General features: G+C 37.1%; 1 protein-coding gene across 4 annotated transcripts in view; it reads right to left on the reverse strand.

Moving 5' to 3' along the window:
• Positions 1–16,470, reverse strand: part of MTFR1 (mitochondrial fission regulator 1) — an 86,059-nt gene that overhangs the window by 53,535 nt on the left and 16,054 nt on the right. For all 4 annotated transcript variants that reach the window (XM_059901836.1, XM_059901834.1, XM_059901833.1 and 1 more), the window contains one exon: positions 7,331–7,470. In XM_059901836.1, coding sequence (XP_059757819.1) covers positions 7,331–7,393 — 63 coding nt within the window. In that variant the 5' untranslated portion in view covers positions 7,394–7,470. The remainder of the gene's footprint in view (positions 1–7,330; positions 7,471–16,470) is intronic.

Genomic DNA, 16,470 nt, shown 5'->3' on the forward strand with positions numbered 1-16,470 from the left:
CAACACATTAAAAGGATCATACACCACGATCAAGTGGGATTTATCCCAGGGATGCAAGGATTCTTCAATATACGCAAATCAATCAATGTGATACACCATATTAACAAATTGAAGAATAAAAACCATATGATCATCTCAATAGATGCAGAAAAAGCTTTTGACAAAATTCAACACCCATTTCTGATAAAAACTCTCCAGAAAGTGGGCATAGAGGGAACCTACCTCAACATAATAAAGGCCATATATGACAAACCCACAGCAAACATCATTCTCAATGGTGAAAAACTGAAAGCATTTCCTCTAAGATCAGGAACGAGACAAGGATGTCCACTCTCACCACTATTATTCAACATAGTTTTGGAAGTCCTAGCCACGGCAATCAGAGAAGAAAAAGAAATAAAAGGAATACAAATTGGAAAAGAAGAAGTAAAACTGTCACTGTTTGCGGATGACATGATACTATACATAGAGAATCCTAAAACTGCCACCAGAAAACTGCTAGAGCTAATTAATGAATATGGTAAAGTTGCAGGATACAAAATTAATGCACAGAAATCTCTTGCATTCCTATACACTAATGATGAAAAATCTGAAAGAGAAATTATGGAAACACTCCCATTTACCATTGCAACAAAAAGAATAAAATACCTAGGAATAAACCTACCTAGGGAGACAAAAGACCTGTATGCAGAAAACTATAAGACACTGATGAAAGAAATTAAAGATGATACCAACAGATGGAGAGATATACCATGTTCTTGGATTGGAAGAATCAACATTGTGAAAATGACTATACTACCCAAAGCAATCTACAGATTCAATGCAATCCCTATCAAATTACCAATGGCATTTTTTACGGAGCTAGAACAAATCATCTTAAAATTTGTATGGAGACACAAAAGACCCCGAATAAGCAAAGCAGTCTTGAGGCAAAAAAATGGAGCTGGAGGAATCAGACTCCCTGACTTCAGACTATACTACAAAGCTACAGTAATAAAGACAATATGGTACTGGCACAAAAACAGAAACATAGATCAATGGAACAAGATAGAAAGCCCAGACATTAACCCACGCACCTATGGTCAACTAATCTATGACAAAGGAGGCAAAGATATACAATGGAGAAAAGACAGTCTCTTCAATAAGTGGTGCTGGGAAAACTGGACAGCTACATGTAAAAGAATGAAATTAGAATACTCCCTAACACCATACACAAAAATAAACTCAAAATGGATTAGAGACCTAAATATAAGACTGGACACTATAAAACTCTTAGAGGAAAACATAGGAAGAACACTCTTTGACATAAATCACAGCAAGATCTTTTTTGATCCACCTCCTAGAGTAATGGAAATAAAAACAAAAATAAACAAGTGGGACCTAATGAAACTTCAAAGCTTTTGCACAGCAAAGGAAACCATAAACAAGACGAAAAGACAACCCTCAGAATGGGAGAAAATATTTGCAAATGAATCAACGGACAAAGGATTAATCTCCAAAATATATAAACAGCTCATTCAGCTCAATATCAAAGAAACAAACACCCCAATCCAAAAATGGGCAGAAGACCTAAATAGACATTTCTCCAAAGAAGACATACAGATGGCCACGAAGCACATGAAAAGATGCTCAACATCACTAATTATTAGAGAAATGCAAATCAAAACTACAATGAGGTATCACCTCACTCCTGTTAGAATGGGCATCATCAGAAAATCTACAAACAACAAATGCTGGAGAGGGTGTGGTGAAAAGGGAACCCTCTTGCACTGTTGGTGGGAATGTAAATTGATACAGCCACTATGGAGAACAATATGGAGGTTCCTTAAAAAACTAAAAATAGAATTACCATATGACCCAGCAATCCCACTACTGGGCATATAGCCAGAGAAAACCGTAATTCAAAAAGACACATGCACCCGAATGTTCATTGCAGCACTATTTACAATAGCCAGGTCATGGAAGCAACCTAAATGCCCATCAACAGACGAATGGATAAAGAAGATGTGGTACATATATACAATGGAATATTACTCAGCCATAAAAAGGAACGAAATTGAGTCATTTGTTGAGACGTGGATGGATCTAGAGACTGTCATACAGAGTGAAGTAAGTCAGAAAGAGAAAAACAAATATCGTATATTAATGCATGTATGTGGAACCTAGAAAAATGGTACAGATGAGCCAGTTTGCAGGGCAGAAGTTGAGACACAGATGTAGAGAATGGACATATGGATACCAAGGGGGGAAAACTGCGGTGGGGTGGGGATGGTGCTGTGCTGAATTGGGCGATTGGGACTGACATGTATACACTGATGTGTATAAAATTGATGCCTAATAAGAACCTGCAGTATAAAAAAACAAACAAAACAACTAATACTAAACTTTCATTGGGTTATTTGTATGGAAACATGTTAATATAAATGTTTCAGACATTACATGAAATTTCTAAAAATCTTAAAAAAAAAAAAAAAATTAAGTAACAGTAATTTTTTTTTAATTAATTTATTTATTTTTGGCTGTGTTGTGTCTTCGTTGCGGTGTGCGGGCTTCTCACTGCAGTGGCTTCTCTTGTTGCAGAGCACGGGCTCTAGGCACGCGGGTTTCAGTAGTTGTGGCTCACGGGCTCTAGAGCGCAGGCTCAATAGTTGTGGTGCATGGGCTTAGTTGCTCCGTGGCAGGTGGGATTCTCCCGGACCAGGGCTTGAACCCGTGTCCCCTGCATTGGCAGGCAGATTCTCAACCACTGCGCCACCAGGGAAGCCCTTATTATTATTATTAAACAAAAAAACTGCTTTGCTTTATTTATAAGAACTACTGATAAACAATGTAATGATGAATCTGTGTGGGGCGTGCGTGTTTGCATGTCCGAGTCTAGTAATGACAGTCCATAGCATCGAGCAACAGGGTTTGTAAGTGATGACAGCAAGGAGGAGGATGACAACAGGGAAGCAATTTGTTCTTCTTCAACAACGTGAAATGCTACTGTCGAAGTGCTGAAGTGTGAGGCTGGAATCTGAAACTGTCATCTGTCTCACCATGATGACTGCACTCAAGCTTTATACGGTAATTCATTTCTTAGAGACTAGTTAAATCTATATTTCTATCTGAGAGTCACCATCTAGCAAGAAAAAATATACACTTAATTCTAATCAAATGTATTTTTCTCAAGAAAAACTATGTAATATTAACCCAAGGTTCTTTTTCTGATATATAATTTCACATATCCCTGAAATTATACACAAAATTATGCACATATACAACATTTTTCTGGGAAGAAGGTCCATACCATTAATCAAATTTTTAGGGAGTCTAGGACCCGACAAAGTATAAATTCTTAATTCCAAGGGAACCAGAGGAAAATAAAAAGTATGTGTTGGGGAGAAGGGGGTGGAGATAGGAAGATGAAATTCTATAACAATTTTGAAATCCCCAACTGAAGACAATCCTTCCCTCAGTTCTCCTCTTCCTTATCTAAACTCCTAGCCACATTCACATTCTTCCTCCAGAACAGAAGAGGAAAACAAGGTTGCCAATTCTTAAGTATTACTGGAAATATATTCCTAATACAAATTAGATATTTGCTGTAACTTTTCAACATAAAATACTGAGATGAACCAGAATCACATTAGTTTCATAGCTTGCTTTCTCTAGTTTAAAAACATTTTTACTTAAGGGCATAAATACAGTAATAATAGAATGAGGAGAAAGTTTGGACAAATGTGAACACAGCTGACCCTTGAACAATGCTCAGGTTAGGGACACCAAACACTTCCCCCACTTTCCCAACAAAATCCACATATAACTTTACAGTTGGCCCTCCTGTACCCGGGGTTTCACATCTGCCAATTCAACCAACCATGTATCATGTAGTACTATAGTACTTACTACTGAAAAACATCTGCATCTAAGTGGATGCAAGCAGCTGAAATCCACACTGTTCAAGGGTCAACTGTATATAGTTTTAAATTCAAAACATGTTGAGGCCAAATGGAACGCAGGGAAGAGAAAACATGAGGCCACGGCAGCATATAGGCCTGGTTTTAAAAGTAGGCTCGACCATTTATTGCCTGTGTAAAGCTGGCAAATTATTGATCCCTCTATGTTTCCCTTTCCTCATCTATAAAACGGGAACAGTATCTACCTCATAAGCCTATGAGCCTTAAATGAGTTAAGGTAGGGGCTTCCCTGGTGGCGCAGTGGTTAGGAGTCCGCCTGCCAGTGCAGGGGACGCGGGTTCGAGCCCGGGTCCAGGAGGATCCCACATGCCGCAGAGCAACTAAGCCCGTGCGCCACAACTACTGAGCCTGAGCTCTGGAGCCTGCAAGCCACAACTGCTGAGCCCACGTGCCACAACTACTGAGGTCCACGCACCTAGAGCCCGTGCTCCGCAAAAAGAGAGGCCCTGCAATGAGAGGCCCGCGCACCACAACGAAGAGTAGCCCCCGCTCGCTGCAACTAGAGAAAGCCCATGCGCAACAATGAAGACCAAACGTAGCCAAAAATAAAATAAATAAATTTTTTTAAAAAACTGAGTTAAGGTATTTAAATATAACACGACTTTAATAAATATTGTCTTCTTCCCCTTCTATTATACGAGGTAGCAAAGTACACTAAAAAGAGGATTTTGGAATCAAAATTGGGTTCATATTACAGCTCTGCCACTTATTAGTAAGGTAACTTTGCACAAGTCAGTTAAACACTCTGAACCTCAGGTTTCTAATCTGTTAAAAAAAAAAAAAAAGTGTTGTTCTAGTGAACACACAAAATACATGTAAAAGACTGGGCATACTAAGCCAATCAGTGATAGCTATTATGATGGTGCTGATGTGTACGGTAAAATACAAAGAGCTAATCATCGCCAGCTGGCCTAATGGCAAAAACAAAACGCAGATCTCAAAACCTGCATTTTTTTTTTAAAGCATATAAAATATACAAAGAATGAAGACATTTTCTGCTCTTGAATACATTCAAATATAGTACCAAGTTCATTTATATATCAAAGCAGTGAGAAATATGTATTTATCATTGAAAGATGGAACTAAAAAGTTTTTTTTTTTTTTATATTCAGATTACTCTTAAGCAGCAGGCTAAGAGATCCCAGAAACTAAGATAGAAAATAACTCCAAAGGGTCAAATTGCTTAATGTTAGGAGAAAATTTATTTTTATATAGATTTTCAGTTAACTGATTAGAGGTGATGATTATATGTTACAGAAAAAAATGATCTTTCCATCTATTGGTAGAAAAGGCCCTCAGTTGTGATTACAATATTGGGAGCAAGTTAATGCTCTCTTACCTGGTCCATTCTTTGATGAAAGGCACCCGTGTTACAGCTCAAAATGAACAAAGCTAAATAAGTAAACTAAGCTAAATAAAGTATGTTATCTGTTCCTGAAACAAAATTCTGCACTTTGGCCTCAATCAGCACTGGTCACATTGCCTGACTTGGGGTGGGGGCAGGGGGATGACAGAGCAAAACAGTAGGAAATTAACCGTCATTGAATGTACCTACACTACATACAGGCCACTGTGATAGGTATTCTACATACACTGCCGTGTAATCCACAGGTTCATTGTGCAGTAGTAGTTCTTCCTACCTGTAATTTGTAGATGAAGAAAGTTAACTGGCAGAGATAAATTTCATACCCCGGTTTGTTTGAATCCAAGACCTACAATCTTTCCACTCAACTATACTTCTTACTAAAATTGCAAATAAATAGCAATCATAAACTGTAAAGTTTCACTTTTGGGGAATCATTAGCAACAAAAGCTTCCTGACTTTCTGAAAAGAAATTCTTTTGCTGTCAGTACTGAAATGTTAATCTACCCTGTGTAGCCAAATGATGGTAAGCAGCAATTGAGAAAGGTGGTATACTGCATTAAGTGAAGTTCAAAACATGAGAAGACGTAACTGAAAAAGATGAAAGTATTAACTTTACAAACCATTTTCCTATTGTTTATCCGAAAGATAATACTCAAAATTATGTAAATATAAAAAAGGGTAGGGACTTCTCTGGCAATCCAGTAGTTAAGACTTTGTCTTCCAATGTCTTCGAATCCAACCCTGTGCGGGTTCGATCCCCAGTCAGGGAGATAAGATCCCACATGCCTCACAGCCAAAAAACCAAAACATAAAACAGAAGCCATATTGTAACAAATTCAATAAAGACTTTAAAAATGGTCCACATCAAAAAAAAATCTTTAGGGCTTCCCTGGTGGCGCAGTGGTTGAGAATCTGCCTGCTAATGCAGGGGACACGGGTTCGAGCCCTGGTCTGGGAAGATCCCACATGCCGCGGAGCAACTAAGCCCGTGAGCCACAACTACTGAGCCTGCGCGTCTGGAGCCTGTGCTCCGCAACAAGAGAGGCCACGATAGTGAGAGGCCCGTGCACCGCGATGAAGAGTGGCCCCCACTTGCAGCAACTAGAGAAAGCCCTCGCACAGAAACGAAGACCCAACACAGCCAAAAATAAATAAATAAATTAATTAATTAATTTTTTAAAAAAATCTTTAAAAAGAAAGGGGGGGGGGTAATGTTATTTGGTTCTTTGCTTTTTATCTCCAAAGAAAATAGATGGAACTTTGTGTGACTGCGGGAACAAAAAGTTCAACCTTCTCTTAGCAAGATTCAAAGAGACACAAAATAAAAACAAAAAAGTAAAAGTAGTCCATTAAAAAGTATACTCATATTCAAATTATGTAACCTGCCTATATCTTTAATGAATACAACGTAATTCCATGTCACCAATGACACTGAATGTGAAAATGAGAAACAAATATTCCACAAAATATGCTTGGCACAAGTATTGCTCTAATAACTTTACACTGGATCTGAAAAAAAAAAATTATGTATTAGTAGAAAATACTTTTAAAAATGTCAAGATCCGAACATCTTTAGCACAGAATAACCATATTACACTAATTTTTTTCTTTGTATCTATAGTTGTTATATTTTAGGAGACATGACTTACCTTTTAAACAGCTGTGTGATAAACCACATTATAAGAGCATTCAATATTAACAGTTCTACAACATTCAGAGTTGTCAAGCATTAGTCAAACATATTTTATTCAATGATTTCTATATACATTTAAGCCTTTTCCTCACTAATAGCAAATGCATTGCTTTTAACAGTCACATGAATATTGGTTAAGTTTTCAATGTAACCAACCCATCCCTTACTTAGGATGCTGGGTGAAGATTCACTTCCCTGATTTAAATAGTAAGCAAATTAAATACTACATAAGTTGGCCATATACATAAGATTCATTTTTCTCAGAAAAAATTCTCAATGTCTGGATTTCAAAAATGAATTTCAAGCACTCACCGACTGCATGCTTCCAACCTGTTGAAAAACCATCCTAATTAGGCGTTTAATCCAGCCAAGCATTTAGATGGCAAAGTCTCTCCAAATTTGCATTTCAAGTACTTCAGGCATACACAGCAGCACATGGTCCATAAAGTACACTGAAATTTTAAAATGTAAATACTGAAGTGAAATAATTATTATTTAGAATCTTTACTGTCTACGACACATCTCACAAAGTAAGTTTAGTCTACATCTTAAACCTTTGTGTGAATAAATTTACTTAAGGAAAAAAATTTTCAACTAAGACCCGACACAGCCAAAATAAACAAATTTAAAAAAAAAAAAAGAAAAAAAATTTACTTGTGATCACCTTTAAATAAACTAATGGTACAATTTTTTTTATTTTTTTAAGTAGTTCTTTTCCAGTCAGGGTTCTACCTTGGAAGCAACAAAAACCTACTGTGGCTGACATAAGTAGAAAATATATTTATGGAAAGACACCCAGTAGACAACAATCTTAGAAGACACTTATAGGCTACACAGCCAGGAAAGACATCCAAAACTGCAGCAGAACTGGTCTTGGAAGACACCACTGCAACTGCTACTGCCACCCCTGACAGAATCTACCAGTTGCCACTTTCCTGTCCCACTGGCTTCTGAGGTGCTGTCCATACTGGCGGCATTTGCTTGGCCGAATCTACCTGGCTATAGTTACAAGCCGATTCTGGCTCCCACCAAAATCATAAAGGAATTCTGGAAACATAAAACAGGAATTCAGAGGCCAGAAGGTCAAAAATAATGACAAACCACACTCACTGGCACTATAACCCCTGCCACTCACCCTCCTCACCTCCCCGTCAATATACTGTATATCTGATAGAATTATGAACTCATATGGCATAAACCAGTTTACCTGAAGTGTTGGTCTCCAACATGACAAGTTTACACCAGACTATAAATCAATGTGCTGCTTCCTTGTCAAGGAAGACTTTAAAAAAAAAAAAAAAAAAAGCAGTACTTAGTCAGCAGTCCCCAACCTTTCTGGCACCAGGGACCGGTTTCCTGGAAGACAGTTTTTCCACGGACGGGGTGGGGGATGGTCCAGGCGGTAATGCGAGCGATGGGGAGCGGCAGATGAGGCTCCACTCGCTCGCCTCCTGCCGTGCGGCCTGGTTCCTAACACACCGTGGACGAGCACCGGTCCGCGGCTCAGGGGTTGCGGACCCCTGTACTTAGTGATATACTTGATTTACATTCTGATATAGGCTTATCCCTTTGTGGACCAGAAATAACGTTTGTGGTCTACACTTTGAGGAGAACTTGATGAAGAATTACAAAGAATGGGGGGGGGGTGCGGATAAAGTTGCCACAAATATGCCAGACACTGGGTGAAACATGAACTAGAAAGAGCCCAGCCCTAAGGACAGATCAAAGTATGCAATGAAAGAGTTCTAAGTGCTGACAAGAACATATGATTTATTGATAACTAAGAAATGGTTGGGACTAGAACTTCGGTGAGACATATATTTTAATATTACCAAGATCTATAATTGCCTATAAGACTGAATATTCTGACAGGTAACGGGAATAAAAAGTGCAAAGGACCAAAAATAAGCTGGAGATGACTGACAAAAAACTGGTCAGAGAAAAAGGATGGTTTTATGTAATTGGAAAACCTATCACTTTTTTAAAACTTGAGATATAACTTACACAGGCAAGTGCACAAATTTTAAGTATGTCCAGCTTGATGAATTTTTATATATGTATAAACCTGTGGAACCTCCATCCAGATCAAGAATGTGAAACATTTGAAGAACCCCAAGAGCTCCCTTGGGCCTCTACCCAGTCGATATCCATGCCTCACCTATCTAACTACTACTCTAATTTTTACAGCCTATCACTTTTGCAAGCTGTATGTACTCTTCTGTGTCTGACATCTGTCACTCAACATTGTCTGTGACATTTATGCATATAATTTGTGAATCACAATTCTTTTTCACAGTATTGCACAGTATGTGCAGTATTTTGTTGTGGTACTATACCACAATTTACTTGCCCAGTTTACTGGGGGCTTTTTTGTTTGTTTTTTTTGTTTTACTTTATTGGAGTACAGTTGATGTACAATGTTGTGTTACCCAACTTACTGTTCATGAACATTTGGATTGTTTCCATTTTTTAGCTACCATAAAGTTGCTGAAACAATTCATACACATAACATAGCAAGGTACACATAAGAACTAATTTCTCAGACTTCCCTGGTGGTGCACCGGTTAAGAATCCACCTGCCAATGCAGGGGACACAGGTTCGAGCCCTGGTCCGGGAAGATCCCACAGGCAGAGCAACTAAGCCCGTGTGCCACAACTACTGAGCCCATGAGCCACAACTACTGAAGCCCACGCTCCTAGAGCCTGTGCTCCGCAACAATAGAAGCCACCGCAATGAGAAGCCCGCACATCGCAACGAAGAATAGCCCCCGCTCACCACAACTAGAGAAAGTCCACGCACAGCAATGAAGACCCAGCACAGCCAAAAATTAATTAATTAATTAAAAAAAGAAGAAGAACTAATTTCTCTTGGGACCTCCTTGGCGGTCCAGTGGTTAAGACTCCACGCTTCCACTGTAGGGGGCGTGGGTTCCATCCCTGGTCGGGGAACTAAGATCCCACATGCTGCGCGGCACAGCCAAAAATGAAAAAAGAACTAATTTCTCGAGTCTATACCCAGAAGTAAAACTGCTAGATCATAAGATTATATATATAGATATATCTATACATATCTATATTATATAGATAGATTATATAGATTAGATATATAGATTATCTATCTATAGATAGATAATCTGCAGCAGAACTGCAGATATATACAAAGGAATTCCAGAAACATAAAATATATATATATAGATTATATATGTATATATATAAACATATATAATCTATATATATATATTTTATGTTTATATATAAATAATAATATATAATATATTATATATTATATAATATATATTATATATTATATAATTATATATAATATATATATAATTATATTATATATTATATATGGAAAGAACCCAGTAGACAACATATATTATATATTATAATATATATTATATATTATAATATATAATATATATTATATATATTATATAGTATATTAATTTATATATAATAATATATAATATATATTATAATATATATTATACATATATACAATATATTATACATATATATTGTATATATGTAATATATATTACATATATGTAGTATATATGTAATATATATGTAATATATACATATATACAATATATGTATACATACATATATATTGTATATATTGTACATATATACAATATATATTGTATACATATATACAACATATAACATATATATTATATATATGGAAAGACACCCAGTAGACAATATATATTATATAATATATATAATATATTATATATGTAATATATTATATATAATATATATTATTTTATTATATAATATATATTATATATATTTATATAATACATATATTTTATATTTATATATAAACATAAAATGTATATATAGATTATATATCTATATATATCTATCTATATATAGATTATATAGATATATAAATCTTTTAAAAATCTGTAGAAACTAACAATTTTCTGAAGTGGTTGTACCAATTACACTCCCGTAAGCAGGTATATACAAGAGCTCTAGTTGGTCTATAATTCTTGGTATTGTCAACAGTGAATACTTGGTATTGTCAGTCTTTTTAATTTTAGCAATTTTAGTAGCTTCTCCACAGGTTTTAGGGACATTTTGATACCTTCCATTAAGAAGTGTCTTTCGCTCGTTTTTTTTTTTTTTTTTAAGATTTCTTTTGATGTGGACCAGTTTTAAAGTCTTTAATGAATCTGTTACAATACCGCTTCTGTTTTATGTTTTGGTTTTTTGGCCTTGAGGCATGTGGGATCTTAGCTACCCGAGCAGGGATGGAAACCGCATCCCCTGCATTGGAAGGCGAAGTCTTAACCAGTGGACCACCAGGGAAGTCCCTTTCGCTCGTTTTTTAAGTGAATAGTTTTTTTTTTAATTATTTTTAAAAATTATTCTTGCCAGGAAGGAGTCTGCGCTAGAGATAAAGATTAGGAAGCACTGGCTTAGAAAATGGAGATGCAACCTAAGATGAATGGGCTAACTCAAACAGAGTAAGAAATGAAGCCAGAATAGAAGCCTCAAGAAATACTTGCGCATCAAGCAGAGAAAACAAGAGTCACTGGGAAAAAAATGATCAAAGAGGTAATAGAAAAATGAGAGAGGTATTGCCACCAAAATAAACAAAAAACCAAAAAAAAAAACCCGGAAATTTCAATAAGGGGAATGGTTCTTGTTACTGATAAACAGAAAACACAGAGGAGAGGTCACATAGTCGGTGGCCTGCTAGTTACCCTTTCCTCCAAACTTCTCCACTGTGCTCTCTGGAACCCTGTTTGAAGGTAAGCATCCCCTCCCTCGCTGAACTGAAATTTGGCTGTCCCTTTAGAATGCTGCTTCAAAGCCTTCTCAAAGGGTCCTGTGCTTGCTTGTTCTCTCCCACTTTGTATCAAGGCTCTTTCCAATCAATAACTGCTCTAAGCTCTTTGAAAAACCCTCCCTCAAAGGCAAAACTAAAGTGACAACAAAACAGAGCAGTGGTCACCAGGGTTATTAACTACAGCAAAGCACAAGGGAGGTTTTGGAAAAATGGAAGTAGTCTACATCTTGATTGTGGTGGTGGTTACATGACTGTGTTCAAAGAAATGCCTGCCAAAAGGAGTGAATTTTGCTGTATGTAAATTATACCTTCATTTAAAAAAAAAAAAAAAAGCTCTCCTTAGGAAGCACTGCTTTACCACCCTCTGTCCCTCATTAGGGTTGACTTAAGGACACTTGAATCATTCCCTATCGCTCAGCTATGACTTTCAACTGAGTCTTCTTCTCTACTCCAAGTCCTTTCCTAAATGGAATTCTGCACTTCGGCCTCATAAGCACTAGTACACCAATAAACATATATTCTTGCTGGTGCTAGAGGTGATCATAATATTCACAGAGATGACGCATCCAACAGAGCACTGTTTGAGTCTATTTACATAAAGATCTAAAACAGGTAAAAGTGAAAGCTATCTCATCATAGATTATGAATTCTTTTTAAAATTTAAACTTAGTTTTTTTTGTTTTGTTTTGTTTTGTTTTTAATTGTTGGAGACAGAGGTGGTCACTGGTAGGAGGCCTGAGAGGGATTTCTGAGGATGCTGCAGTGTTCTATTTCTTGACATAGACAGATACTTGCACGTGTTTACTCTGTGAAAGCTTACCAAGATACTCTTCTTAATGTAAGTTATGCTTCAAATAAAAGTTTTAAAAACACACAGAGCCTTTGACCAAGTTATGCAACTTTCAGGAATTTCTTTTGCAGAAATGAAAGCATTATACATAAAGAATATATATAAAGATATTTTCTGCAGTGCTTTTTCTACTCACAAAACTAGGATCAACTTTAAATGTTCACCAATAAAACACCTGTTAAATAAATTACTGTATATGCATATTACAAACTTTATGCATCTATTAAAAGTGACTTACAGGGCTTCCCTGGTGGCGCAGTGGTTGAGAATCTGCCTGCCAATGCAGGGGACACGGGTTCGAGCCCTGGTATGGAAAGATCCCACGTGCCGCGGCGTGACTAGGCCCGTGAGCCACAATTGCTGAGCCTGCGAGTCTGGAGCCTGTGCTCCGCAACAAGAGAGGCCGCGAATAGTGAGAGGCCTGCGCACCGTGATGAAGAGTGGCCCCCACTTGCCGCAACTAGAGAAAGCCCTCGCACAGAAACGAAGACCCAACACAGCCATAAATAAATAAAATTAAAAAAAAAAAAAAAAAAAGTGACTTACAGTCTATGTAATGACTTGATGGTATATATATGATACAGGAAGAGTAATATACTAAGTATGATTTCATTTCTGTAAAACAAAGAAAAAATCTTCGACCTTTTCATTTATGAAAAGATATACATCAAACTCTTGAAACTGGCCAGAGTGGGCAGAAGTAAATTTTTCTTTGTATGGTTTGTACTGTTTAGACAATGCTACAAAAATACATGTTTTAATTTTCATTTAAAAACAAAATCTAGGGACTTCCCTGGTGGTCAACTGGGTAAGACTCCACACTCCCAATGCTGGGGGCCCGGGTTCGATCCCGGGTCCGATCTCGGGTAGGGGAACTAGATCCTGCATGCATGCTGCAACTGACAGTCCGCATGCCGCCACAACTAAGAAGGCCACATGCCGCAACTAAGACCTGGCGCAGCCAAAAAAAAAAAAAAAAAAAAAAAATCAAAGTTACATAAACCAAATATCTCACCTTGCAGCTTTCACTCAGACACTCCTTGGACCATACTGAGACCTTCAGTCTCCTCCCCTGCACTTTCCGTCGACCTAATCAATCCCTTCCCACTTTCACTTTCTTCTACCTCATGAAGCCCCAAATCACTTGAACCACTGCTTTGTTAGTATTTTCAACTCCTTTTTCTACTGTTTTGTTTATTCTACAAGCCAGAACTTGATGAGTCCACAAGCCTACACTTCCTACAATTGGGCTGTAGAAAAATGACTGTATCTCACATTTTGATGTTGCTACAAATGTACTACCTCTGGTCTCAACTGGGCCTTCACTGCTGCCTAGCATTCAGGAAAATCTTATTTTCTGCTCTTCCCACTCTTCCATTCTCCAGAGCAGCTATTTCAAGCATTCTCCATGCTACCCAAATCTCTCTAACCCTTGCTCCATCATTTCTCGGCATATGACCCAGCTTACTACTTTAAATAATAGAGAAGTCTTCTGACAGAAAATCCCTCAACATCCTGCCACGCCACATGCCATACACACAGCATCTCTGCATCCACACCTATTCTGTCTCTCTAAGTCTGTCCCCCATTCTCTCCTGTCCCTCCTTCCAACTAAGTGCTCAGGATTATACCCCCCCACCCCCAACCCACAGGTCTCATTACATCAGCTCCACCCTGTATTACATGGATTCTCTTTCCTCTCCCCTGTTAAATTCAATCACATGCTACCTTCTGGTTTCTCCCATCTTCTTTTAAACCAAAGAAATCTGAAACTGAGCTCCTTAACTTTCCTCCTAAATCTGTTGCTTATATGTTCCCTGCCTCAGAAAATGGCACACCTAGTCAGTTATTCCTTCTTTCTCTTTCATTTTCTACAATCAAGTTCTATTTTCCCTCCTAAATATATCAGATTCCATTTCCATTGCCCATACTGCTCTTCTAAGTCTATACTATTGTAAAAATCTATTAACTAGACTATTTGCACCACCCTCTCCCCTGATTTTGCTATCCCTTTCTATCCATTCTCAATACCAAAGTAGGTCCTTTATGATTTGGTCATAAAGAGGGTTTTCCTGAGCAACCAGGATTAGGGCCCTCCTGTATGTATTCTCTTACATAGTGTGTTAAAACAATGTACCTAAACTGCTTACCTCCTCCACTGCACTTCAATCACCGTAAGTGCAAAGACTATCTTATTTATCACAGTGACCCCAGCATGTAGCACAACATATAGGATATAACAGTTGCTCAGTTAATATGTGAATATTAAATGAAAGGCATCTAAGCCCCAAGCCAGTGCCTTTTCTATACTGTCTCAATTTCAAACAGATATCTTAAGAGGACTTTTACTTCTATTTATAGGTGAACTAGGTAATTTCAGACAAACCCTCCTCTCACTGAGGACAAGTAAACTAGGGGACAAAATTTTTAAAATCAACTATTTGAAAGCATCAGAGAACTATTAAGGCAGAGAAGTATAACCAGGCCAAGAGCTGGTTCCTTGAAAAGACTAATAAAAAGAACTGACCTCTAATGAGATTTACTGCGGAGAGAGAGAAAAGGCACTTTGCCAGTATCAGGAATGAAAAAGGGGACATCACTATAGATCTTAAAGGCATGAAGAAAATCATAAAAGGCAAAACAAACCTGTAGTCTAAGAAGTTACAATGGTGGTTACCTTTGGATGGGGTGGGTAAGAGTTGGAAGGGAGTATAAAGGAGCTCTATGGAGGGCAGACAACTTTCTATTTCTTAAACTGGGTGGTCTCTGCATGGATATTTGCTTTGTGATCATTTATTGAGCTGTATACTTATGTCTGTGCATCTTTCTGCGTTACACTTTGTGTATGTTATACCTCACAAGAAAAAAGGTTTAAAAAAGATAGCTAAGAATCAGGCTGCACTTTGTTTTCTAGGTTCTTTATGTATGTATATGTGTGTGTGTTTGTAAAATTTAACTTCTAGGATTATATGATGACGGTATAGGCCTATAGTCGAGTCTACTCTAGCGTAGACCAGACATATAGAAATATCGTGGTGGGGTAGCTGGCAAGGCAGGAGAAGCGAAAACCAAGAGTAAAGGAGAAACAGGTAAACTGTGAAAACAGACTTTCTTTTCCCGCCACAAATATTATGAAACTATGTGTGTGCAGGTAGACCAATTAAAGTGTATAGCAGTCAAATCAAAGATAATACAACATAATATTGTTTCAACTAATGCAGTGTATGTTTTTGAGATACTTATAATAAAAAAAAGTTATTAGCAATAGTTTCACAATAAACCTGTTAGCAGTGATACCAAAGTTGTCATTAAACTTAAAATTCCAAAAACTTTAAAAGCTACAACAGTACGTGAGGCTTATTTTTATAAGGTCTTTTGGAACTATTCAAGGAAATGGTCATTTAATTATCTTTACAATATAACAGAAGAGTGTGACCATTTCATTCTGGGGTCGGAGGAGTCTAAAAAGATTAATAGAACATTCTTAGTTATTTGGTTGGCTAAATTATTGGAATAAGGTTTCCTGTTCTCAGAAAACTAAGAGATCAGGTAAACCATATTAGTGCATCCCAAATGACAGTCTACATTCTGGCTGCAAACAATGATGCAAAAGAAAAATAAGGACCATGAAGTAAAAAACAAAACCAAAAACTTATTCAATTTAAAGTTACTGTCCTTTATTTTGAGAATATGTCCTTCTTACGTTTTTGGTATGAAAATGTTTTTTCTTTTAGGATGTGGGGACAGTAGATGAATGTTATTTTTGATTTTTTTATTTTAATGCTTACTTAT

The sequence above is a fragment of the Balaenoptera ricei genome, chromosome 17, assembly GCF_028023285.1.
Source record: "Balaenoptera ricei isolate mBalRic1 chromosome 17, mBalRic1.hap2, whole genome shotgun sequence".
Taxonomy (NCBI): Eukaryota; Metazoa; Chordata; class Mammalia; order Artiodactyla; family Balaenopteridae; genus Balaenoptera; species Balaenoptera ricei.